Source organism: Eutrigla gurnardus, assembly GCF_963514095.1.
Source record: "Eutrigla gurnardus genome assembly, chromosome: 19".
In the NCBI taxonomy this organism is placed as follows: domain Eukaryota; kingdom Metazoa; phylum Chordata; class Actinopteri; order Perciformes; family Triglidae; genus Eutrigla; species Eutrigla gurnardus.
This window is the reverse complement of record NC_139930.1, coordinates 21,264,187-21,290,996: the sequence shown is the minus strand read 5'-3', so window position 1 is coordinate 21,290,996 and position 26,810 is coordinate 21,264,187. Positions and strand designations below refer to the sequence as shown.

Sequence of the window (26,810 nt, the reverse complement as noted above, 5' to 3'; positions counted from 1 at the left end):
TATATATATATATATATATATATATTATTACTTTTTTTTTTAATATATATTATCCATTTTTTTTTCAGTAAAAGTAAATATGAAAGTTTATAAAAGATTAGTTTGCTGCAACTTGTCCCCTCCTTCCACACTTTAGACTCCTTCATGGATCCTGCAGCCCGACACACAGCCACGTTTAATTAAACAACAACAAACAACAACATGCCTTTAACCCAATTAACAATATTGCATGACATATTTAGCTGCAGGTGATCATTTCTGAAATGTTTTGAGTGCTGGAAAATATAATCAAGTCGGTAAAGGCAGCAGATAGTAATAGATATGGAGTGATTGGGTGAAGAGCTGTCTCCTCCCCTCCGTCAATCATCCTCCCACTTAACAATAGCAGGGCTTTAACGATGGCCTCGGTGGGGGGATGAACGCTGTAATCCTCCCTCCCTCCCCCCTCTCCCTCCCTCCCTCTCTCCTCTGCTTGGTCTCAGCGGTGTAAACTGCACACGGCCAGTCAATACTTCACTAATATGATTAAGCGTCTGGTGCGCAGGAGAGGCGTACGTGAAATCTGAGGGCAGCCGTCCTTAAAAAACAGTTTTTATTAAAAAGTTCTTCCACATAATACACAAAGTATCTAAAATAATGATCTGCAAAGGTCTGCATGCTTTAAAAATAGAGAGAAAACAGGCCATCTGCCTCTTAGCACAGTGGAGCAGGGAGGATTAAATCCAGATTATGGCCGTGTGTGTGTGTGTGTGTGTGTTGCTTGTCGTCAGTGTGCCCTTGGCTCCGTAGACCAGCAGCAGGTTAGCCACAGAGCTACCACTGGATTTGACGGCTACAGGAAGCTGAACCCCGGTGGGCGCCATAAGGACAGCGGCATCACTTTCACCTCCATCCAAAAGAAAGAAGAGAAGAGAAAAAAGCCCGTCACCTTCGCAGAGTGAGCAGACACACAGCGACTGGAGATGGCTTTCTTGATCAAGAGCATGATTGGGAACCCTCTGTCGGGCATCGGCCTCGGTGGCGGGGGCGACAAAGAAGAGGAGGCCGCCCCCACAGACCCAGCCAAAGCAGCGGGGATGACGCGCGAGGAGTATGAAGAGTACCAAAAACAGGTGGTGGAGGAGAAGTAAGTAGCGACATGGACACTTCTCCGTTTTGACATGATGTCACCGGCCCTGAGAAAACCGCCTGACCTTGACGAGCTGTCATGACTTCCCTCCACTTCCTACTTTCCACCCTTTTTTCCCATCCTAACTATATGTAAACACTCATATATGCATTGTTTTTGAGTTTAAAGTGCTCAAGCTGTTATTTCTTTTTAAAGAATCTAAAGGTCACAGCAGTTCGCGCCATAGTGGATCTTTACTTCATAATAACCCGGTGCTTAGGCTCCTGTCTGGATCAATAATCTCCCATCATCCCTCATCTGTTTCTGCATATAAGACAGTTATGGGTTGCACTTCTACAGCATATTTCTTTTTCTTTTTTTTTCTTTTTTTTTAAAGTAAGCAATTGTACAAATGGGCAGTTCAAAAATTCAGAAAATATTGGAATATTTCAAGTTTAACCTTTAAAAAATCCAATAATTGAAGAGATTATGTGGTGGTGCAGCAAAGGAAATCAATCACAATCATGCAGAATTATATTTATTAATTTATTTTGGATCCCCATTGCAGGTAGCTCTTTAAAATATACACACAGCTCTTAAAAATGTTATTATTTTATATTTATGGAATATCTTTTGATTTTATTCTGATTGATATTCTGCAGCGGTTTTGAGCGGCAGGTAGTTCGGTTTTGTGCACCACCATGTTGTTGCTGTTCTGAATATACTCTCAGCAACGATGCGATTAATTCATCCTAAATTAAATTTTCATGAAATAGTGGGAATAATATTAGTATTTTTTAAAATGTGGACTTTTATGACACAGATTAGATTTTGCAGCATCAAGCAGATCCTGCGTTACATAACGGGATTAATCCTCTCCGCACTTAGGTTTGGGAAATGACAAAAGGTCTGATCATACAAACGTTTGATGGGAATTAAAAAGATAAGAACATGAATGCTCTTCTTAAAAATGGCACTAATATCTGCATTAAAAAGCATAGTATGTAAAAAAAAAAAAAAAAAAAAAGAAATGAAAGAAACCCATCCATTGTGTTGTTGTTTTGCTACAGTTCAAGTTGCGGCGACTTGATTTAAAATCTGCTTGAGCCAGTCTGGCCTAATAATCCCATCTTTAATTAGCCGAGGGAAAGTATGTGCGTCGCCTCGAAAGTACAGAAATACACGCTTCACACTGAAGATGGACGATAAACGGGCTTCGATGATTCCCTTCCATGATCTTATGTTGGATTATTGTTTTCTAAATTGGCCCGAAACACTTAGAGGCAACATTTAATTTCATGTGCAACATGTTGCATCCTATGAATCTAAAGGAAGTAAAACTGGGAGTAACAGACAAGTTATTACGTTACTAAGGAAAAGAAATGTGTGCAGGGATAATAAATACGTAACATATCAATAACCGTGTTCTTCTCTCCAGAAGTGATATCAAATCATTTTCATCAAGTAAGACAAAAGGAAATCATGCCTCTAACTCATGCATGCATGTTCAGAATTGCCCAACTTGAATTAAAATCCAATAAAGACACACTTATCGTAACAAAACTGTATTTTCCTTTAAATAAACGGAATATTTACGTGTCGTTTTGAGCCGTTTACACACCGATGACCTCACAAGGTCATAAACTCCCACCTTTCTTGTAGCTTTGCCGCTCTATTTTCCAGAAAAGAGATTAAAAAACACGTCACATTCTTATTCGTTGAGGTATAAATAAATGGTCCTGCTAATGATTTCTATATATTTTTCCTTCCAGGATGGAGAGAGATGCAGATTTCCTACACAAGAAGGCCGAGAGGGCGACGCTGAGGGTTTGCCTCAGAGAAAAATACCGACTGCCAAAGGTAAACACCTTTTCATTCCTCCACCTCTGTGTAACTCACATGTTTAGAATGTCATTCAGCCCGAGCATGAATAAACCCGTCCACATGCACACAAAGGCAGAACGGTGGACTTTAAATTAGCTACTCTGTTTCTATTGAATGAATGGTTCATAACATATTATAAGGTTTTAAGCAGATATAATGACATCTGTATTTATTAATGTTCTCCTTTTTATATTATTACAGCCGTATCTTTGCTATAATGTCATTCATGATCTGTTTAGCCTCCATGAATGCACGTCTGTATGAATATATTTATTACATTAACATTCAGGGCATTTAGCAGACAATAAGCACATTGGTTGGAAGAAAGTATTATTAAATGTTATATGCTACTAATAAATGGTAAATAGATGAATCACATTATAGACTCCCTTTCTCAGCCTTTTAATAAGGACTGGTCGTTCTAATGATAATTAAGTGAAGCGCAGGGTCGGGTGTGTGAGTTGGCTTGTCCTGCACGTGCAGGTAAACAGCAAATAGGTGCTTCAGGCAGCTCGGACGCCAGCAGGTGGAAGCCGTGCCAATAGATTAGTGAGAGAAAGACGTTGGCTGAACGTCTTGGAAGACGTGAGCCTACGTGTCCCATATTGCACCTTGAGTCCTATAAAGCCGAATGCCTGAGCAGGGCTCATTAGGGAGAGCCGGCCAGTGTGAAGCGACTTTGAGAAAGAACAACATCTACTTGAGCGGGTGTGAGCTGCACACTTTAAAAGGGGAAATAAGCCGTAATGGAAGGAGCACATAAGGTATGTTGTGGTTTAAACTGTAGTTGTGTCTTCATGAAAAAAAAAAAATCTATTTCTAATACAGCCTTTCTCACACTAGACGTGTGTGTGAATGAGTGATGACCTTGGCTGCTGGAGGCGTCGGCGCTCACAGTGCAACGCCACAGACGCTCCGTTGTTCAGTTTCCAGGCTCAGACAATGGCTGCATTTTCTTTTCACCGTTTGTCTTTTAAACTGAAACCACACATATCTGACGGGGACAATGGCCGGAGGCTATACATATAAATCTAATTATTTTTCCCCCCTCAATGATGTTTACGTTGCATGCCGGGCTGGAAGAAGAACAAAAGACAAAGTGTCTTTAATAGGAGTGAAATGTGTATTTTAACAATAAGGCAACTCCGTGTTGTGTTGATTCCTATTGATGGGTTGGAGGTTGAGAGAAGCGTATCCATCCAGAGCTGCGAGAAACCGTCCAAGCGTACAGTACGAACAGAAACAGGAAGTTGCTGCTGTTAGTCTAATGGAATTAGGTTCCCGTGCAACGCCGTAGAAGATATCTTTAGATTATCGTTGGGATTCGGGGAGGAAAGGCTAAAGCAGGACTGAGATAATCCCACAGATTGAAGTTTAAAGTAGTCCCTAGTGCAACGGCCCATGGCGAGAATATTCCAGATATTATAAGTGATTAGATTGAGTTTGCTGGAAAAGCTTTAAAGATACATTTCTTTGATGCAAAAGGTGCCTGAAGTAAGAGACTCTGTTTCATGAAGTGTAGAAAACACAGACGGCGGAGCGTCCTCGAAGGCAGCGGCTGGAGCCTGGATTAGGACGCTTCCTGGAGTCGGACTATTTTTACTTCCCCGTTTGCTCCGCGTTTGAATCCAAATTATAAGAAAGCAATGAGTTGCATTTGAATATGTTGGTGTCTTTCATTAGGACTAAAGGCAAATCAAAGGAGGAGTCTTATATGTCCTCTTATGAAGTGTGGTCAATGCATGCAATGTTCGTTAGATCAGAGTATAAAAGGAATATATATATATATTTATATATGTGTGTGTGTGTGTGTGTGTTTTAATCCTGTAAATCCTGGAAACCATAAAAATGCTGTCCCTCGTGTTTGGTAGTTAAAAAGCTTATTAATATAATACTCTGTTCTTATGGAGACATATTTTAACTACTATATTACTGTTGTAGAGAAAGGAAAGAAAATGTGTGAGTGAATATGTATAAATGTAGTAATAAAAAGACAAAATCTCAATTTCAATAAAAAACCTCTAAAGAAAAGAAGATTTTGGAATTAACACATATATCTGGATTTTTTAGTCCTTATAATGACTATAAAACCTTTCCGGGTTCTGACGGTGTTTCGGTGTTTCGGTGTTGTCGTCCGCAGAGCGAGCAGGACGAGAACATGATCGAGATCGCCGGCGACGACGTGGACGTGCCCGAGGAGCTGCTGAAGATGGTGGACGAGGACGCCACGGAGGAGGAGGGCAAGGACTCCATCATGGGCCAGTTTCAAAACTTGCAGAACATGGACATGGACCAGCTGAAGGAGAAGGCTTCGGCCACCGTCACCGAGCTGAAGACCAAAGCGGAGGAGAAGTGCTCCGTCATGTGAGCGTCCGTCAGTATTTGAACGATGAAGATGAAGAACACGAGAGTCTGGGAGTCTGCAGACTGGGTTGTGTTATTAAGTCTGGGATTCAGTTACAACCGCCTATTCACTTTTATTATAAGCGCTAGAAAAGGCAAATCATCTCTCCGTCATAAAAACAAAGGGTGTAAAATCATATCTGCATCTTCTGAAGGAGATCTTGTACACGTTTCCCTGTTAGCTTGTGACTGAATGGGTAGTAATTTGCAACAAACTGAAAATACTTTAAATTAAAACCACAGTGCCCCATCTCTCCCCCATGAGCGTTTTCTTTAGCTCAGTTATGTAGACGAGTTATTTCCCCGTTCATATGGCACAAAACATTTCAAAATTAGGATTATTTGTGATTTAATGTTCACTTTTTTCTCGTTAATTGAGAACTACATCTTTAAAAGTGCGACTTTCAGTCAAATGAAAAACACAGCAACCCTTATTTAAGTTAAATTCAACCCTGTGTGAGTGTTTCAACTTTCCTTTTGGTTTGTTGGTTATTCTAGAGGTTTTTTTGTATGTGGTGTGTGAATTAATGTGTTGTTACAAAGCAGATAATCAAGTTCTGACCTGTCGATTTATTTTGAATTTCTCCACATACACATTTTAATTGTAATAAAAGCTGTTGAGTCTGAAATATTTGCAGAGACATTGTGCACATAATCACGAATCATAACTTTAAAATGCTGATTGATTTGTTCTGTGAAAATGAAAACAATGCTCACAAATACAGATCAATACACGGAGATGCTTGTAAATGTATTGTTCAAATAAAGACTGATATTGAACAAATTCAATGTTGAATAAAAATGTAATATATTGTCAAAAAAAGTGACAAAATCATTACTTTTTCCAACAAACCTATACCATGACTTTATTCAACATACTATATTACAGCTTTTTTTCGACATGGCTAGAGTGCCGCTCAGCCTTGTATTACTTTTAAAGACAGTGTGGAAACAGGGAGAGAGATGACATGCGGGAAACAACCCAGGCGGGAGTCGAACCCGGGACCACCGCGTCGAGGATGTTTAGCCTCCATACGTGGGGCGGCTGCCCTAACCACTGCGCCACCAGCCATCCCTGTTGTGACTTTTGTCATAACTTTGTCATAACTTTGTCATGACTTCTTTCATGACTTCTTTGTGACTTTTTCATGACTTTTCCGTGACTTTTTCATGACTTTTTCATGACTTTTTTCAACATATACTATGACTTTTTCATGACTTTTTCATGACTTTTGTCAACATTTATTATGACTTTTTTCATGACTTTTTCATGACTTTTTCATGACTTTTTCATGACTTTTTTCAACATTTATTATGACTTTTTTCATGACTTTTCATGACTTTTTTACGGAGCCCCTAAAGGGACATGGGGGAAAAAAAAAAAAAACTGAAACGTTTCTCGTGCGCACAAGATACTTTCTCGTGCGCACCAGATACTTTTCTCGTGCTCACAAGATACTTTCTCGTGAGCACCAGATACTTTAGAAAGTATCGCATGCCCGCATGATGTCTGGGAGACCATCCACTGCATTTGGTTTGTGTTTTATGTGTGAAAATGACAGTACAGGAGTTAGTTCGGCTATATTTTAACTTGGGACTTCATTATAAGGACATTTCTGCTTTGCTTGCAAGTCGTCACCGCTATGTTGTGTCTGAAAGACATTTAAAACGAATTTTAAAGTCTTGTAATCTGTTTCGGCGCAAGGGATACGCCGCGTTGGATCACGTAGTTAATTTCATTAACGAACAGTTACAAACATCGGGCCAACTCTGTGGATATAGGTGGATGTACACAAAATGCAAGGAGAGTGGACTTCACGTAAAGAAAGAAGAGGTTCGCTTAATTCTAAAAGAACTTGACCCGAGGGGTGTTGAACTCAGAGGAAGGAGACGGCTCCATCGCCGAAGCTATTTTGCAAAGGGGCCCAATTATATCTTATCTGGATGAATGCATTTACTACCAGCAGTGATCCAAAAATCATCGGAGGCTACTACATGGAGGCAGTCCAGAGATATGGTGGTTCTCCAAGGATTGTCAGAGGCGACCGGGGCACAGAGAATGTTAAAGTCAGAGACTTTCAGTGTTTTCTCCGTCGCAACTTTCAAGACGGCTCCAGCATTGACAGCTACATCGAAGGGGCAAGCACAGCAAATCAGCGAATAGAGAGTTGGTGGGGCTTCCTCAGAAGGGAATCAATGGAATTCTACATCTCTCTGTTTAATGATCTGAAGGACCGTGGCTTGTTCGATGGTGCACAGTGGCGGCGCTCACATGGGAGAGAGAGGGGGATGTGACATGTATCAAAGGATCTCCAGCCGGGATTCGAACCTGAGGCTGCTGCATATATGCAGACATGGGTAAATGGCATGCACTCTAACCACAGCGATTTTTATGACTCTTTAACAATTTTAAATATTTTTTTATGAATATATTCTGACTGACTTTTTCGTGAATTTTCGACATGCTATAGCATGACCTTTTTTTAACAATATGATCAAGGCTTTTTTTTTTTAAAGATAATTTTCTTGCATAGACACCTTTGTATTTAGCGGTGGATAGAGGGGAAACATGGGAGAGAGAGGGGGATGTGACATGTATCAAAGGATCTCCAGCCGGGATTCAAACCTGAGGCTGCTGCATATATGCAGACATGGGTAAATGGCATGCACTCTAACCACTCAACCACCTGCCTGCCTGCCGTGAATAAGCCTTTTTATGGCTGTTTTGGACTCACTACACTGAGAGTAGGCGCGTCAAGCGAGATGAGCGATTTTTATGCCTTTTTAACAATTTTAAATATTTTTTTATGAATATATCCTGACTGACTTTTTCGACGTGCTATAGTATGACTTTTTTTGGGGGGGGGGGAATATGACTAAGCCTCTTTATAACTATTTTGCACTCACTACACTCAGATTTTGATTGACACGCGATATAGAAGCATATGTTAGGACTTTTACATCATTTTTACAACATTTTATGAATTTTGTCGATTTTTCACTTTTTTTCCGACATGCTATAGTATGACTTTTTTTTTCCCTGAAAAAGTTGACCATGGCTTTTTATGGCTGTTTTGGACTCACTACACTGAGACTAGGCGCGTCAAGCGAGATGAGCGATTTTTATGACTCTTTAACAATTTTAAATATTTTTTTATGAATATATTCTGACTGACTTTTTCGTGAATTTTCGACATGCTATAGCATGACCTTTTTTTAACAATATGATCAAGGCTTTTTTTTTAAAAGATTATTTTCTTGCATAGACACCTTTGTATTTAGCGGTGGATAGAGAGGAAACATGGGAGAGAGAGGGGGATGTGACATGTATCAAAGGATCTCCAGCCGGGATTCGAACCTGAGGCTGCTGCATATATGCAGACATGGGTAAATGGCATGCACTCTAACCACTCAACCACCTGCCTGCCTGCCATGAATAAGCCTTTTTATGACTGTTTTGGACTCACTACACTCAGATTTTGAATGACACGCGATATAGAAGCATATGTTAGGACTTTTACATCATTTTTACAACATTTTATGAATTGTCGATTTTTCACTTTTTTTTCGACATGCTATGTATGTATAATATTTTTTTTTCCCTGAAAAAGTTGACCATGGCTTTTTATGGCTGTTTTGGACTCACTACACTGAGACTAGGCGTGTCAAGCGAGATGAGCGATTTTTATGCCTTTTTAACAATTTTAAATATTTTTTTATGAATATATCCTGACTGACTTTTTCGTGAATTTTCGACGTGCTATAGCATGACCTTTTTTTAACAATATGATCAAGGCTTTTTTTTTTTTAAAGATTATTTTCTTGCATAGACACCTTATGACTAAGCCTTTTTATAACTATTTTGCACTCACTACACTCAGATTTTGATTGACACGCGATATAGAAGCATATGTTAGGACTTTTACATAATTTTTACAACATTTTATGAATTTTGGCGATTTTTCACTTTGCATATCAATTAACTTGTTTTCTTACTTTCTAATATATAATTTTTTCCAGGACGAATTAGATGAGACCATCCATGTGTGGGATTCACATGTCATCAGACCATCGAAGAATGACAGGGTACCCAGTGGTCGACCTCAAATCATGTACATGTTCCCAGAACTCTACACAAGTGATGACTGCATTTCCCCAGTGGACAGAGCTGATGTACAGTTGTGTCAGAGTAACTGCACATTTCGACCAGCAGTGCCATGTGACACAGACATCTACAGCATCTGCAACATTCTGATGGTGGAGTCACAGCTGCATCTTCCAGCTGATGCTCATCAAGCATTGGATTTGTACCTACATTTGAGGAATGAGATAAGATCTGCTCTCTAATTTGAGATGGTACTACATTTGTATCCATCTAAACTGAACACATGATCAGACAATTCTTCTGCAGTCAACCATGCTTTATTCACCAAACATTCTCAGTTGTAAAGTTTTTCCAGGAACTCTGTAGAAGCTATATTTGGAATTTTGGATTATTTCTCCTGGAAAAAGGATTGATCTGTCACTATGTGCTCACTGACTACACTAGACACACACACAGACATTAAGAACATTTGCAGCAATATTGTGCACACAGTATTTCAAGGTACTTGGCAGATAACTTTCAGCAGATCGTGTGTGGATTTAGGCTGTCTCAGTTGCTTTTGTCTCTTCAGGTAATCCCAGACTGATTCAATGAAGCACAGAACTGTACATTTTTAGCGAGTATTAGCTCTTATCAGTAATTTGTGCTAGAAATAGACTTCAATTTGTTGCACAGCATATAGGAGTATTGTCAAAGATGTTTTACTTTGCCATCAGTCATGAACAGGAAACAAACAAAATCACAACAAAGAAAAACACCAAGGCAGGACATGAAAGTGGAATTTCATTTTTATTCAACAATATTGTGCTCCTGACAGTTACTGTCAGTATGTTTAACATATGAGGCTGCAACAAAAACAGCCATGGGTAGCCATTTGAAATGTATGTGCCTGGAACAGGTATTACTATTTTGTTGAATGCTGAACTTCCTTCTGAATAACAATTGCAAAAAACATGCACATGAAAATGTGAAAATGATACAGGCCTGAAAAAAAGGGATGTTCACCTATGAGAGCAGACCTTTCTGACTTATCATATTAAGTGTAATAAAGCAATGTCATCAGATAATGCATCTGATCTCATCTCCATTCCTTGTATGAACAAATAAAGTGTTTTAAATATAAATAAATGTAAATCTGTAGAAACAGTTTATTTCAGACAAATGCTATAACAATGTCAGTAGAAAAGGAACATGTGTAAGATCCCTTACATTCACTATACAATATCCATTGTAAAGCAATCGCCAGACAGGACATTGTCAAACTCCTAATGAAACTCTGGGTATGAGCTGTAGGTGCATGGTAACTCAAGAACTGCTCAACATGTGTGTGCTACAGGCCTGCGACTTAAACCACACAATCTATTAAAAGTTACTTCAATTGTGCCTGTGCACAGCACAGTGGACCCTGTGCAGAAGCGTAAGAAGATCTCCAGCTTTCTTTGGTCGATGCTTCTCACATACCGTAGCAGGTGGTTAAGAGCTGTCTTTTTTCATTAATTTTTTGACATACTATACTATGACTTTTTTCACAACTTTTTTCATTAATTTTTTCAACATACTATACTATGACTTTTTTTCATTCATTTTTTGACATACTATACTATGAATTTTTTCAACATACTATATTATGACTTTTCCAATTATTATGAATTTCATGACTTTTTCATTACTTTTTTCAACATATACTATGACTTTTTCATGACTTTTTGTCATACTATACTATGACTTTTTTCATAAATTTTTTGACATACTATACTATGAATTTTTTCAACATACTATACTGACTTTTTTCATTAATTTTTTGACATACTATACTATTACTTTTTCATTAATTTTTTCAAGAAACTATATTATGACTTTTCCAATTATTATGAATTTCATGACTTTTTCATGACTTTTTTCAACATATACTATGACTTTTTCATGACTTTTTGTGACTTTTTCATGACTTTTTTCAACATATACTATGACTTTTTTCAACATATACTATGACTTTTTTTATGACTTTTTTATGACTTTTTCATGACTTTTTCATGACTTTTTCAACATTTATTATGACTTTTTGTGACGTTTTCATGACTTTTTTGTGACTTTTTCATGATTTTTTCATGATTTTTTCATGATTTTTTCATGACTTTTAGAATTTTTCATGACTTTTTCGTGACTTTTTTCATGAGTGTTTCATGTCTTTTCATGAATTTTTTCAACATACTATACTATGACTTTTTTCACAACTTTTTTCATTAATTTTTTCAACATACTATACTATGACTTTTTTTCCTTAATTTTTTGACATACTATACTATGAAATTTTTCAACATACTATACTGACTTTTTTATGAATTTTTTCAACAAACTATACTATGACTTTTCCAATTATTATGGATTTCATGACTTTTTCATGACTTTTTTCAACATATACTATGACTTTTTCATGACTTTTTGTCATACTATACTATGACTTTTTCCATAAATTTTTTCAACATACTATACTATGACTTTTTTTCATTAATTTTTTGACATACTATACTATGAATTTTTTCAACATACTATACTGACTTTTTTCATTAATTTTTTGACATACTATACTATGACTTTTTCATGAATTTTTTCAAGAAACTATATTATGACTTTTCCAATTATTATGAATTTCATGACTTTTTCATGACTTTTTTCAACATATACTGACTTTTTCATGACTTTTTGTGACTTTTTCATGACTTTTTTCAACATATACTATGACTTTTTCATGACTTTTTTCAACATATACTATGACTTTTTCATGACTTTTTGTCATACTATACAATAATTTTTTTCACAACTTTTTTCATAAATTTTTTCAACATACTATACTATGACTTTTTTTCATTAATTTTATGACATACTATACTATGAAATTTTTCAACATACTATACTGACTTTTTTATGAATTTTTTCAACAAACTATACTATGACTTTTCCAATTATTGTGGATTTCATGACTTTTTCATGACTTTTTTCAACATATACTATGACTTTTTCATGACTTTTTGTCATACTATACTATGACTTTTTCATGACTTTTTTCATAAATTTTTTCAACATACTATACTATGAATTTTTTCAACATACTATACTGACTTTTTTCATTAATTTTTTGACATACTATACTATGACTTTTTCATGAATTTTTTCAAGAAACTATATTATGACTTTTCCAATTATTATGAATTTCATGACTTTTTCATGACTTTTTTCAACATATACTATGACTTTTTCATGACTTTTTGTGACTTTTTCATGACTTTTTTCAACATATACTATGACTTTTTCATGACTTTTTTCAACATATACTATGACTTTTTCATGACTTTTTGTCATACTATACAATAATTTTTTTCACAACTTTTTCCATAAATTTTTTCAACATACTATACTATGACTTTTTTTCATTAATTTTTTGACATACTATACTATGAATTTTTTCAACATACTATACTGACTTTTTTCATTAATTTTTTGACATACTATACTATGAATTTTTTCAACATACTATACTGACTTTTTTCATTAATTTTTTGACATACTATACTATGAATTTTTTCAACATACTATACTGACCTTTTTCATTAATTTTTTGACATACTATACTATTAATTTTTTCAACATACTATACTGACTTTTTCATGAATTTTTTGACATACTATACTATGACTTTTTCATGAATTTTTTCAACAAACTACATTATGACTTTTCCAATTATTATGAATTTTAACTATCAAGGACAGAGATTTTGAAAATAGAGTCGTTATTCTGCTTATTAAAGTGCCATCCCACAGAAATCCTGTTGTGCAACCATTAAACATGTCAAGTTAAACAACGCCAATTAATCCCATCGACTTGAATTAGAGCTAATGCAGTGAATAAAGAAATAGGTCTTAATTTAATTGGGCATTATCCAAACACTTGTTAGGGATGATTAGACAGAACGGGGGGTTGGAAGGAATCCTCAACATTTCGAGTTTCACATGAACCAACGTTTAAAACGGCTGTGGATTTGTGAAGTCTGGAGATTACCATCTAATAGGATCAGCAGAGCTGAGGTTGTCAGCCACGTGCACTCACTCTTGCAGATGCATCGTCGGAAAAAAGGACGTTGAGCATCCAGCTATCGGCCGAGTTACACAATCAATATATATCAGGTTATTAAGCTGTACTTTTCAGACACGTAGACCTTAATAACCTGATATATCACCTGTAAGTTAAACAGTTAAACACAAGTTCACAGAGGCAGGAAGTAATGAAGTACAAATACTTTGTTACTGTACTTTAGAATTTTCAGGTATCTGTACTTTTACTTGAGTATTTATTTTTCAACACATTTTGTAACTTTTACTCCCTACATTTTAAAACAAAACCCTGCTTTCTGCTCCTCACATTTTCAAACAGGCTACTTTAGTTTTAATACATTTGAGGGGAATTATCGATTTTTTTTCGTATTAATATTACGTGAGATTCACTTAGCCTTACAAGAAAAAAAAAACAGCAGGTAGAAATGTCCTTCATACTTTATACTTTGAGTACAGAGCCTGTACTTTCTCTCTTCTACTCTAAAGAATCAGTACTTCTACTTGAGGAGTGAATATTTGTACTTTTGACACCTCTGCAACAAACAGAGTATCTTTTTTTTAAATAAGCTGTACAAATGAACTTTTGTGTGCGTTTGCCTCACAACTTTTTGTCGTTAATTAAAACAGTGCTCGTTTAGCATCTCCCTCCCTCTGGACCCCCCCCCCCCCCCTCCCCCTCTCAGGCAAACAAAGGATAAGGTCACCTTCTGTAATTAGGAAAAGCTAAATAGTTTTAGGGGTTTTAACTCTTTTGAGTAAAATAATGTAATCCCCTTAAGAAGGATTACCACACTGCAGTCAATCTTTGTTCGCCTTAAGTGGTTATTGCCCAAAATTGTTATTGTTTGGGCTTTGTTACCCTTTTTGCCTCAACACCTAGAAACGGGTTAAATAAAGTCTGCAAAGAAGTCAGATTTATTATCATTCATTTAATTTGGAATAAACCTATCAAAGTATTTCACTCAACATGTGTCAGGGAGGTGTAAGATGTGTCCTTTAGGTCAATAAAACAAAACAAAAAATCTTCAACTAAATGAAATATCAATTTGATTTGGCAACAATATCTTGACGCTTTGATTAAATATTAAGCTGTCTTCTTGCAATCCCTGTCCTGACCAGAAATCTTGTAATTATGATTTTGTTGTACCTTAATCTGTGAGCCTAATCTTCCTCTTTTTTTTTTTCTTTCCACAGACTGACATGAACATGACATCTGGAGGAGTGGAAAGATGGTTTTAAGATTTATGTAAGTAGGTTTAGAGTCGGCGATGTGTGATGCAGCGAGGATGGGGAGGAGTTCGTGTTTAGTGTGTGTGTGTGTCTGTGTGTGTGTGTAGAGTTACCCCCTAAATCCAGGGGCCAAATCCAAACAGGACGTCCCCTCTCTGACGTGCAGCGGGGGTTGCCGCGTGAGCAGGGGGTCTTTAGCAGGCGCTACTTTAAAAGCCCCCTCTGGAGATGCTCCACATCCACTGAGCGACGCGGACTTTGCTGGTGCGCGTCTCTTGCGCAAGTTTTCATCTCGTTTTACACTAAATAACACATTTGTGGGAAAAGAAGCGTCACTTTTGATTTGTCTCCGGGACTTCGCCGACCAATGTGGCTTCTTGGATCAACTTCCCAAGTGGTGATGATGATGGATGAGCGCCTGTCTCCCTCCTCCGCGCGCTGCGTGCAGAGCCCCGGGGACGCGCCGTCCACGGTGCACAGCATCGAGGCGATACTGGGATTTAAAGAGGACACCATCTTCCACAAGTCGGCCTGCTACAGCATGACGGACAAAGTCCTGGTCAAAGACGCGGAGCGGAATGTCATCATGTCGCCACTGAAGAAAAGCCACTCCTCGGAAAGTTTCGACAGTAAGTAGGAAGTTTGCGCAAATTAAAAATGCGCAATTTGAATTTACCTTCTTTCTCAAGAAAATCACGTGGGTGTTATTTTCTAGACAGTGTGTCTTATCTTTCAGCAGGTTGAAAAAACTAAAAAAGAAAATCAATTAATAAAGATGCTTGCTTGGAAATGGAGTTATTAGGCTGCTTTATTTCATATTTAAAATGAGCGTCATAATGTTAAGGTGTTGTTTCCCGTCTCACGCTCTCCTCTCCCCGCAGGTGTGTGCTGCGCCAGCGGCGCCGCGGACGCGTCCGTCTGCCCGGACTCACCGGACCGGGACGGGAAACTGTCCGACGATGACAACCCCAAGAAGAAACACCGTCGGAACCGGACGACGTTCACCACCTTCCAGCTCCACGAGCTGGAGCGAGCTTTCGAGAAGTCCCACTACCCGGACGTGTACAGCAGGGAGGAGCTGGCGCTGAAGGTCAACCTGCCGGAGGTCCGAGTGCAGGTATGTCCACTCCTCCTCCTTCCCCGAAAACACACCGCGATCATCGGCCGTCCTTCCGCTCTGCGCGCGGATGTGTTCGGCCTGGAGGCCCGCAGGCAGTGTGGTAGTTTACTAAACAAAAGATGAACAAAATTACATTTGAATAGTTGCATCCTTAATGATTTAGTGTTTATATCGAGTAATATTGCATCAAATATAAGAGATATATTAGAAATGTTAGAGAAATTAGGTAGAATTAGTTTAATTTTCTTAAATTAAATAACATATTGAGGGATGTTTAACTCATATTAACTTATATATTACACATGATGGAAATAACTTTGGATCAGTGAGGACAGTGTTTGTTTTACTTTCTCACTAACTTTGGCTGAATTTTAAATGAATATTTATTTAAAAAATAGAACTAACTAGAAAGTTAGGGATTTTATTGTTGATTCAATATTAAAAGAAACTGAAAGTTCAATACATTTCTTTTGAAGCAATCATTAATTTGTTTTAGCTTTATTATTTCTCATATATCAAATATTGTCATCCTCCACATTTCTCAATATTTGAATACTTTAATCATATTTTACATAACTGCTGTTGAATATTGATTGTTTTTAGCTTTAAAAGTGTTATCTCTCTCGTCATCTGTGTTGAGTTGCCTCGGCAAGGATGAATAAAGTTCTACTGCAGTTTAATGGAATTGGAAATTTAAAATCCTCCTCTTTCTTTTGCAGGTGTGGTTTCAAAACCGGCGGGCCAAGTGGCGTCGGCAGGAGAAGCTGGAGGTGAGCTCCATCAAGCTCCAGGACACCTCCTCCTCCTCCTTGCTCTCCTTCAGCCGCTCTCCCGGCAGCTCCCTGGGCTCCAGTCTGCAGCTGGACCCCTGGCTCTCCACACCGATCACCACCTCCACCTCCCTGCAGTCCCTCCCGGGCTTCATCATGGGCTCCCAGGGCCTCCCAGGCACTTACACCCCATCTCCTCCCCCTTCCATGCCCTCCTCCTTGCCGGCCTCCTTCCTCAACTCCCCCGGCCTGGGACACGGCCCTCACCTGGCCCACATCGGGCCCCCGCCCCCGGCCTACCACTGCTCCGCTGACCCAAGGAACTCCAGTATTGCCTCGCTGAGGATGAAGGCCAAAGAACATATTCAGTCTATTGGGAAGACGTGGTGATGCAGGGTTTTTTTTTTTACGAAACACATCGGGCTGCATCTTCTGAGAAACTCACTTCATCCTCACGCAGGATTGTTATCTCTGAACGAGTCAAAGCGACAGTTTCCCCCCCGGGATGAGAGACATCCTCGTCACTTATAAGGGTAACGCCTCACATCTCCCATTCATAAACGGCACCGGATTAATGGTTAACACACTGTAACGAAGTAGCGTTTATGCATGCATTTGTCATCTCTAACTCCTCTTGTGAAGCATACATGCTGCGGTTTACATTAATAATGAATGACAAGCAGAGTTGTAACAAGTAGAAGTTATAAATTGACAAATAATATACATTAATAAACACTTCTAATGATCTTAACTGCTTATAACTATAATATAATGTGCTATAAACCATTAATTAAACGTATTACTGCTTATAAAGCTAAATAAGGGGGCTTAAAGGAAAGCGTCACCCTTAAATCTGTGACATTTACTGTGAAATTCCTGTAAAAACATGTGTCACTAATGAACTTTTGATGATCTGGTGTTTTTCTTCTCCTTATCTTCACTGCGAGTTTTATGTTTGTTCAGTCTCAGCGTTACAGCTCCATCAGCACCCGTCAGTATTTATTCTACTTTTGTAAATGGAGCCTCATTCTCATCCTTCCCCCCCCCCGTTGCTTTTTCTCATCTGCATCGTGAAAGATTTAAATAATGTGAATATTTTCTCTACACAATAAACTTTATATGTAAAATTCATGAACAAAACTGTGGCCTTGTTGTCCTAGACCATTTTTATTTATTTATTTATTTTACATTTGAGTCATGGAGATTATATAGAAATGCCTGACAGGATGAAAAACATATGTGTGTGTGTTTATACATCAGTGATGGTCGCCATGCAAAAGGGAATATAGAGCAGAATAGACCTGAAGTTGATCCGCCAATATCACATTTATGTAATAATATAATAATAATAATCAGCACACACTAACTAGGAAGAAATATTATATACAAGACCCCTTAATGGTGGATCCCATGTGACAGCCAGACAGACAGACAGACCAGGTTGGCCATAAAACACACATTTAACACTAAATGCAGCAGCAGGTTGACATTGTCAGCTGTTTCATTCTATTGTTTCACACTGAAGTGAGTTTGTGAATGAGACGGATGGACAGATGGACGACACATGGACGGACAGACAGCTATATAACTCAATAAAGATGCTAATGAGCTCACACACAACTTCAACTAGAAGAAAAGAAACAGTTCCGCCTCGTCATGGTATCAACTTTCACACTGAACATTTAATAATTTAATTGAAAAGACAATGTGATAAAGAAGAAGCTTAAAACTCCCAAGACTTCCTGCCAACCCACTTACTTCCTCCTCATTAACTCCCATAAACTCTATCCTATTGGCTCCTGGGATTAAAAACCCGTAACGACGGGGTGAAAGTGGCTTGTTGCTCCATTGTTCACTAATCATCCACGACAAACGGGGGAAGAGGACAGAAGGGAACACTTTCCTTTTTGGCTTTAATTATAAAGATGTGTGCAGCCAAATCATTTCAATTAACATGTCCTTTTGTCTGAGGGCCAATAATAATAATAATAATGATAATAATAATAATAATAATAATCCCACTGTCATACACACTTGGGCTGTTTGTTTGGATGCACGCATCAAAAATCACCAAATGGACGATAAACTGCTTTTGTCATCTCTAATTATAATCATCATCTTCATATTTGGTATGGTATTACATAAAACAAGTGCTCTCAGAGTGGATGTTTACCGCCATCTGGTGGTGCAAAGCGGTTACTGTACAGGTGGGGGTGAGGCTTGTGAGCGTTAAGAGCAACAACAGTGAATGTGTCCACTTGTGCAAAGCATGATGAGACCTCCACGATGCAGTTATCACAATGAGACATTTATTCAACATCCTCAGCCAACATGTCATCACACTGAGATATTAGAAATGTTTAATTGATGAAATAATCTTCGATTGGGTTTCCAGCATCCTCTTACGGCAGAAAGAAAATATATATTTATATGTAAAGTGTGAATATTTGATTACATGGTGGTGACCCATATATAGTTCGGCTTGCATTCAGGTGGAGTCATCGTCTCGCAGTTTCAAAGCCAGGAGAAGCAGCTTCGGCATCTGCAACGGAGGAGAAACACGCCGTTACGATACCTCATCACCAAAACAGTCACATTTGAGAGAAACCACATCACTGACCTCTCTGAGATATCCGTCTCTGTCCTCTTCCCTCCAGCCGCCGTTCGGCCGGAGCATCCCGTCTGGTTCGTGGCATCGTCCGTCTCCGGTCCTCCCGCTGCAGCAGAGCCTCCAGCAGTCGCCCCGTGACCCCGGCTGCTCCCAGGGGTGCCAGGTGGTCGCCGTCGCGGTCCTCCTCCCGTGGGTCGGGCTGGCTCTCCACGCTCTTCTTTCCCATCAGGTGACCTGGGGGTGTTATAATGGGATCTAAATGTATGGTTCCAACTATACAGTGGGTTTTAAAATTTCACTCAGATGAAAGATTGCCTGGATCACACACACATAATGTATGTGAAACATCCAAATGTCATAATTCCATGTAATTAATTTATTTTGTGAAGCTGTCTGGCAGAAAGCTACTCGTCTATTATGTGAACAGGAAACATTTTAAGTTATTAGAGCTGACAGATGAGAAATCACTGCATTATTACAATTAATTGATTCATTAATTAACCTCTGATAGACTCTATATATGATCATATTATTTGCTTTTAATAAAAAAAATAAGGTGTATATTTACCAAATAATCCAAGCAAATATTAGGTTAATTTAACATATATTTATGAAGTTTTTTTGCTTACCCACTGCCCAGTGGTTCCCGCGTGGGTACATTTTCCCGACGACCACAGCAGGACCCTCCGAGGTGTGCAGCATGCACGGCACGGCGGCCAGGATGAGGAAAAGTAGACCCGCCGGTCTGCAAGTCCCTGAATACCGCACGCACACTCCGCCCATGTTATCAGAGAAAAGTCGGGTCTGAACGGCTCTTTTCCGCCCTCCTCCTCGGTCGCAGCTTCTCGGGCTCGCTCCAAACTTTAGAAAAGCTCCGACATAGTCGCTCGGTCGCGTGAACCGAAGTGGCGGCGGAGGTGGATAAAAGGTGCGCTGCGGTTTGCACACTTGTTGGAAGTTGAAACGAGCCGACGGGCTTTGATGGAAGTGAGTAATGGTGAAAGTTAAATGCCCCTCCTGGTACGAGCCGCACGTCAGCGGGTCGTGTGGGGTTTTTTTTCCTTCTTTTTAATATGAGAAAGTCATGATGACAAATTATCATCATCATCATCATCATCATCCATAACGTGCAATTATTAAGTCTCGTATTTGTCCAAGAGATTGCTGCGTGATTACAGGAGGCGTCAGCGTCATTCACGCGATGATGGACGGGACTTTCTGCGTAATTGCTTCCGTTTCGGGACTGAAAATAAGATTCACAATCTTTGCGTAAGAAAAAGCACTTCAAAGTGTGTATATAGAAGATAATCAAGATATTGTATTCTATGATGCATGGACTATCATCCACTATAATTTAATTATTACCGACATGTAAGAAGCATTTTCATGTTGAATATGGAGCAAATTTGTACTGTTTATAACTGTTAGCAATACATCATATTAAATGTTTTGCTAAAAGTTCAATATTTAATTCTGCAATGTAGAAGCATGGAATGGAAGTATAAATACTTTATATTAAACATACAAAAAGATACAAAAAAGATCAAATAGATGCAGCAGAACCAGCGATATCAAAGCCTGAGGTTCCTACATTACCCACAATGCACTCTGTGTTATGTCTGGGTATTTAGTAGCCAGTGAAGGTTTAAATGATACTATGGGTAATAATGTAGGATCCATGTGGTTTTGGAGCCACTATCGGGGCCTGGTAGCTTCAATTTGATCAGATATTCATTCATTTTGACTGAATTTTGAATCTTTATGTCGCTGCAACAAGTATTTATTAATTACATCCTACCTGGTAATGCTGCAGCGCTGGCCATAAATACTCCAAATCTGACATAGAAATGTAACTCATCATACAGAATGGCCCCGCTTTCAGAGTGTTCTCATATTATGGGATTATATAACGGATGCTGACAGGTCGCCAACATTATGAATTTACATGAAGAACCAGAATACACAGCTGTCGGATAGTAAAATCAAATTGTCCAAATAATAGGTAGAATTAACTAATACAAATTGTTATAAATATACTTATTGGAAGTCACTTTGGATAAAGGTGTTGGCTAAATGAAATGTAATATATATATATATATATATATATATATATATATATATTAGGGCTGTCAAAAGATTGATTTTTTTAATCGCGATTAATCGCATTTTGTCCATAGTTAACTCGCGATTAATCGCAAATTAATTGCATTTTTTGGCACATTTTTTTTTCTTCTTCTAAATGTACCTTAATGTATTTTTTTCATATTCTTAATACTTTTAATAACATAAGGGCAAATATACTTGATTTATGAAAATGTTTATTTAACACTTCAAATATCCCCTTACCAAAACATGGGATCAAAACAGGGTTATAAGAATATATCACAAACAATTAAAGTGAACATGTCACAGGAGATAGTGTAACAGGAGATAAGTACAGTTAGGATATAAGTGCATTGGCTTGCAAGTGATATCTCAGACTGGACGTACTTCTATGGTAGCTCATTTCATACCCACAGTACGCGCAGATGACTTTGGTCTTATCGACTGAACCATCTGGCAGTCTTTTGAAGGTGAATTTGCCGTTCACAAATCGATTTTAAACGCGTGTGGACGCGCCGCTTCCCAGTATTGCACGCTTGGTGGGCTGCCACTAGAGGATGATTGACAGGCGCTCTCCTTCAAACAACACATTTTTGCGAGCGTTCGCGAGCGTTCCCGAGGCGGCGAGTCGAGCCCGGCGCCTCTGATTAGCATAAAGTAGATTCGACTTCAACTTTAGGCAAATGAGGAGCGGCCAACTCGCGCGCCGTCTCTCGACATTCGCCGCAACGCCACCAGAATGCATTGCACGGCTTTTCACATAGACAATGAATGGGACGCGGGGAAACACCGCTGCCTGTGGACAGGCACCTTCCCTCTGGATCAAGACTACAGGTGCCACCGACGGCCATAAATCATACAATGCGCGTTTTTTTTTTTTTTAAATACCGAGCGTTAATCGCGCGTTAAAAAAATTAACGGCGTTAAGAGGATGTTGCGTTAACGCGTTATTAACGCGTTAACTTTGACAGCCCTAATATATATATATGTGTCTGTAGAGTTTGTTTTTTTATGTGACATGTTCTGCTAGAGAATTAAAGTCTGAATTCTGACTGAAACATGTTTTACGTAGCCCTATTCCTCTTCCGTAAACTACAAGTACCGGTACTTCGTTTTCCAATCATCGCCTTGTTTTCACAGAAGAGGAAATGATGCAGGAGTTAAAGGGAAAAAAACACAAAACAATTGAATGATTGCGAAGGTCGTGAGCTCCGATGATGCTTGTTTGGGTGTTTCTGTTTAATGTTGCTGCAGACGACACCTGTCGTGTGTTCAGTTACAGGAATTTGTAACAATGCCTTATAAACGTTTGTTATCGCCACCGTTTATTAGTGTGGAAAGGTCAACAGTGGGAATTAACCCGTACATGTGAAATTCTCGTACTTGACTGATCCCTTTCACGGCCGTGTTGACGGACAGATTGCTGGAGGACGAGAACGGATGAGGCCAGATAAGAGTCCGCACGGGGGGGGGGAAGTTACATTCTGTGCTGAAAAGGTTGGAGGTTTCCTCCGGCTGTTGTCAGGTCCGAAGCCCCGCGCACGCATCCCCACATTACGTGTTTAAGAGAGTTTCGACGGCTTTGTAACGGATCGCATCTTCGTCCGAGGTTGACCTTAACGAAACGGGATGAGTCACTCCCGGCCGCGGGGGAGCATTGGGGAGAACCACCTGAACTATCTGTCGGTTTACGTTGTACGTGAGACGTTGAGACGCTGATCACGTACTGGAAAAACAAGAAAATATTAAACTCAAATAAAAGTTAGCGAGCCAACAGAATGATAAACATGTTTTATTACCATGAATATTTGCCGAATGTGCGACCCACATGCATGAGACTTCAAACACGCCTGCAATGACGAAGGTCGTAACCCGGGGTTACCGCACGCTGAGAGGCCAAGGGTTGTTTTTAAATCCTTCAACCTCTCATCGCTAGTTCACTAACAGCCACTCAGGTCTGATTGGCAGCCCTTCATTACCTGCACTACACGCCGCACCATTTAACCAATTAAATGATTACTTAGAAAGTTTCAATAAGCGTTGTTTGGTGGGGTTTTTTTTTTTTTTAAAGCTGGTAATTCTCAGTTTTGATTCTATTAGAAATGCTGTATATTTCTCCACACGTTGAACAAAAGTCCACTGAAGTAAGTATTAGAAGGAAGACGATCAGCAGATGGCACTGTGGGGTGAATTTAGGAAGCACTCAATGTTGTTTTTATGATGAGTTACGTGTCAATAACTAACTTTTATATTGAACACCTATGCTGTTTAAAGCATGAAATTTACCAATTTTACTTCATAAACAATCTATTTATACTTTGTTCTAATTTACAAAGTAATATTACATGTTTCCTCGTTTGATATCTTTGATGTACAACACAGTGATGAATATGTGATCTCGTCCTGGAAAATATAAAGCCCTCTCCGGATTCTATTCATACTCTTCATTCTATTAAAATGACATATGATGCATTAAGTGTTCTGGTGATGCTGTCAAGACTGGAATGATATTGGCTTAATGAAAGTGAAAATGAGCAATTTAAGGAACGGGCCTTTCAGCGGGGAAAAGTGTCAATTAGAAACGGACAGTTTTCCATTACGAGGTTCTGCTGTTCGTCACAATGTCGCCTGAATCCCCCGGCATCCGTCCAATCAGAGACCACGATGTGTATCGCATATTGCTTTCATTTTGTTTCACAAAGAGAGGCAGAGAGAGAATATAAATCACTTTTAACATCTTTTGAATCACTTTTCAAGATTTAAAAAAATCAAGCACATCATTTTATTTCCTTCATGTATTATCTTCTTTGTTATATTATTTATATTTATATATTTATTTTTATTTATATATTTATATTATTAGTATTGCTGTAATTATGCGATTTTATTTCATTGCAATCATGAATGTTTTGTTTCCCCGATTCCATGTAAAGCTTTGTTTTGGGAATTTCTGTTAAAATAAAGTTTTATCATTATTATTATTAGCAAATCACATTTACATTTAGGGCATTTAGCAGACGCTTTTATCCAAAGTGAAGAAAGTGCAACAGCGTATCACCATCAGTAAAGTAAGGAAATGTTTCAATACATAATGTGAAACGATTCAAGAAACAAATTGTCTCGACGAAGCAACACATATACATTCACTTATCAGGTTATACAGGATATTATGGAGTTAATATTACAATCACGCACTTTTGTTTTTACAGAGCTAAACATTTTAAAACCGGACAAGTAATATTATTTAAACTCCTCTACATATACATGGTATTCTACAATCATGTGGTTTAATTATCTGCAGTAAAGAAACGTGTTTGACAGAATAGGACAGAATCTGAATTATTACACGCGTCAGGTCTTCAAGCGGCTCCTCGTTGCCACTTAGTCGATGTGAATGGAGGCAACATGACGTCATGTGACCGTGCCTCCGGTGGGGAGGGGGGGGTGGAGGGTTGGGGGAGCACAGCAACCTCAGCCTCCTCTCTCCTGCACTGAATCTGTCACAGAGGCAGGAGGCACCACGGGGGCCTTTGTGACACGTACTGATCCAGCCGCCTGGCGGTGTATGAAATGCATTTGTGTTGTCCTGATGAATAAATCTGGCAGCGTCCATAATGAAGGCTAATTAGCGCACGGCTGTCTTTGATAGGTCTGTTGTCAGTTGTATCAAGGACTGGTAGAAGGCCAAAGAGAAGGCAGCCTCTTTCAGCCCCAAGCCTCTCTCTGCACTCTCCCAGGTAGGACACCGAATACTTGATTTGATTGCATTCTTTTCTAATCACACGTGCTGGAATGTGATGACATGTTTCCTTATGTTTTAATTGCCTCGATGACATAGTGTTATTTCTGGATCCGGGCTACGTGAACAAGCGAATCCTGAATATTTGCATTTGTAGGTTATGAGTGACGATTCTTCAGGCGTAGGAGGGAATGATAGTCCAAACCATTTTAGCCTGAAAGGACCTTCTCTCGTATTGATTTGTGCCGTTTTTCCGTCTGGATTTACATCCAGAGTTAACGACGCCGCATCTTAAACAGACCTGAAAGGCAGACTTGTTGACCTTGACGTACGCAACATGCAAATGGGCCTAAACAGAGGCCTCTGCTATTTACACGTTATGTTATAAATGTATAATATTATTGATCCCTGCAGAAAAATGTGCACGGCTGTGTTACGGATATTACATATTCAAACCCTTATTATCCTCTTCTCCTGCTCATTTCCTTTTCTTCCTCTCCATCACCCCCACCTCCCTCTCTCTCTCCTTTCTTTGCACCAGCTGCTGCTGCTGCTCCAGAGCCAGAGTGGAGAGTCCCTCACCCCCCTGCACAGACAGGAGACAAAAGGCCTGATTCGGCTGCTGAACACTGCCCCCTTTCTCCACCCGTCCCTTCATGCACGTAGTGGTGGTGGTGGTGGTGGCTTCAGGGGGGGAAAGCGAGGCCTGGACTGGGACTAGAATCTAGGACTGACCCAAGTGGTGGAGGGGGTGGGCAGGGGGCTGAGTAAAGGCAGGTGCTGAGGCCTCTGCAGGAAGATTTTTCTTTTTCCTGAATAACTCAGAGTGGAAAACAATCTGACAAGGGTATGCCACGTTTACCTCTCTATATGCATGAACGTGCATGTTGATGTGTGTCTCTGCGAGGTGGTGGGTGGTCATCGGGGCAGTGGGGTGCATGGACGGCCTGTGGTTTGCCCATTTCAGATTGCCTGCTCTGTGGTTTGAGTGTCTTCAGAGAGACTCCCAACGTGTGAGGGGTGAGAAACCGGCCAAGGTACCGGATTTACCGCGAGCGTCCTCTTCTTTCTGTCCAGTGTGTTGAATCCAATATATCTTGTTTTGTTTTAAATCTCATCTCATGCAACCTATTGTGTTGTTCACATTGTGTGCTTCCCCCCCTCATCTTCTTTACTGTGCAAACCCAAACACCACCTATTTATATTGTTGTTCCTGATTCACCGAATCTATGACGACATACATGTAGTTTACTCAAGAGAATGTGTGTGCAGGGACACACCGCTCCTGCCTGTGCGTTTCTGAGGCCGTGTTGCAGCGCAGGGCTTTTTTTGTTTTTTTTTGTTGGATGACCGGAACCAGATGAAACCGGTTTGAGGCAGACGGAGGTCTGACAGGAACAATGCCGTCTCTGTGCTCCGCTGAAGGGATAGGTAGCACCGGGCTGCTCCATGGCAGCCCTTCACAGCTCAGCCACCGGTTACCACGGTGCATGCAGAGACCTTTCTGCTGCCGCTCGCTGCCGGCTGCATGTCGCCGTGCTACGCGGCGCGGAGCTCGTAGCGAGCGGGGGAGGGGGGAGGCAGGGAGATTTGAGGGGACGAGGGCAGGGGGACGTGGCCGGCTTGGA

At 39.5% G+C, this 26,810-nt stretch overlaps 3 protein-coding genes across 3 annotated transcripts; 2 read left to right on the top strand and 1 right to left on the bottom strand.

Annotated features, from left to right (window-relative positions):
• Nucleotides 1–742: 742 nt before the first annotated feature.
• Nucleotides 743–6,188, top strand: cplx4a (complexin 4a). Its single transcript, XM_084035369.1, has 3 exons — nt 743–1,126; nt 2,881–2,968; nt 5,133–6,188. The coding sequence occupies exons 1-3, from the start codon at nt 963–965 to the stop codon at nt 5,358–5,360; spliced, it is 480 nt and encodes a 159-aa protein (XP_083891495.1). The 5' UTR covers nt 743–962; the 3' UTR covers nt 5,361–6,188.
• An 8,622-nt stretch (nt 6,189–14,810) lies between these two features.
• rx3 (retinal homeobox gene 3) lies at nt 14,811–17,715 on the top strand. The gene is made up of 3 exons (XM_084035027.1): nt 14,811–15,468; nt 15,721–15,956; nt 16,679–17,715. The coding sequence occupies exons 1-3, from the start codon at nt 15,207–15,209 to the stop codon at nt 17,117–17,119; spliced, it is 939 nt and encodes a 312-aa protein (XP_083891153.1). The 5' UTR covers nt 14,811–15,206; the 3' UTR covers nt 17,120–17,715.
• A 1,348-nt stretch (nt 17,716–19,063) lies between these two features.
• On the bottom strand, nt 19,064–20,482 carry grp (gastrin-releasing peptide). The gene is made up of 3 exons (XM_084034820.1): nt 19,970–20,482; nt 19,350–19,574; nt 19,064–19,271 (listed from the first exon to the last, which is right to left on the bottom strand). Exons 1-3 carry the CDS (start codon nt 20,121–20,123, stop codon nt 19,228–19,230), a joined length of 423 nt encoding a protein of 140 aa, XP_083890946.1. The 5' UTR covers nt 20,124–20,482; the 3' UTR covers nt 19,064–19,227.
• Nucleotides 20,483–26,810: the final 6,328 nt, after the last annotated feature.

What these genes read in the sequence shown, in the direction of transcription:
- cplx4a (XM_084035369.1), top strand. Translation starts at nt 963, where the DNA reads ATGGCTTTCTTGATCAAGAGCATGATTGGGAACCCTCTGTCGGGCATC. An exon ending in AAACAGGTGGTGGAGGAGAA is followed by an intron (nt 1,127 to 2,880) that starts GTAAGTAGCGAC and finishes TTTTCCTTCCAG; the next exon opens with GATGGAGAGAGATGCAGATT. An exon ending in AAAAATACCGACTGCCAAAG is followed by an intron (nt 2,969 to 5,132) that starts GTAAACACCTTT and finishes TGTCGTCCGCAG; the next exon opens with AGCGAGCAGGACGAGAACAT.
- rx3 (XM_084035027.1), top strand. Translation starts at nt 15,207, where the DNA reads ATGTGGCTTCTTGGATCAACTTCCCAAGTGGTGATGATGATGGATGAG. An exon ending in CTCCTCGGAAAGTTTCGACA is followed by an intron (nt 15,469 to 15,720) that starts GTAAGTAGGAAG and finishes CTCTCCCCGCAG; the next exon opens with GTGTGTGCTGCGCCAGCGGC. An exon ending in TGCCGGAGGTCCGAGTGCAG is followed by an intron (nt 15,957 to 16,678) that starts GTATGTCCACTC and finishes TTTCTTTTGCAG; the next exon opens with GTGTGGTTTCAAAACCGGCG.
- grp (XM_084034820.1), bottom strand. Translation starts at nt 20,123, where the DNA reads ATGGGCGGAGTGTGCGTGCGGTATTCAGGGACTTGCAGACCGGCGGGT. An exon ending in CGGGAACCACTGGGCAGTGG is followed by an intron (nt 19,575 to 19,969) that starts GTAAGCAAAAAA and finishes TAACACCCCCAG; the next exon opens with GTCACCTGATGGGAAAGAAG. An exon ending in GAGACGGATATCTCAGAGAG is followed by an intron (nt 19,272 to 19,349) that starts GTCAGTGATGTG and finishes CCTCCGTTGCAG; the next exon opens with ATGCCGAAGCTGCTTCTCCT.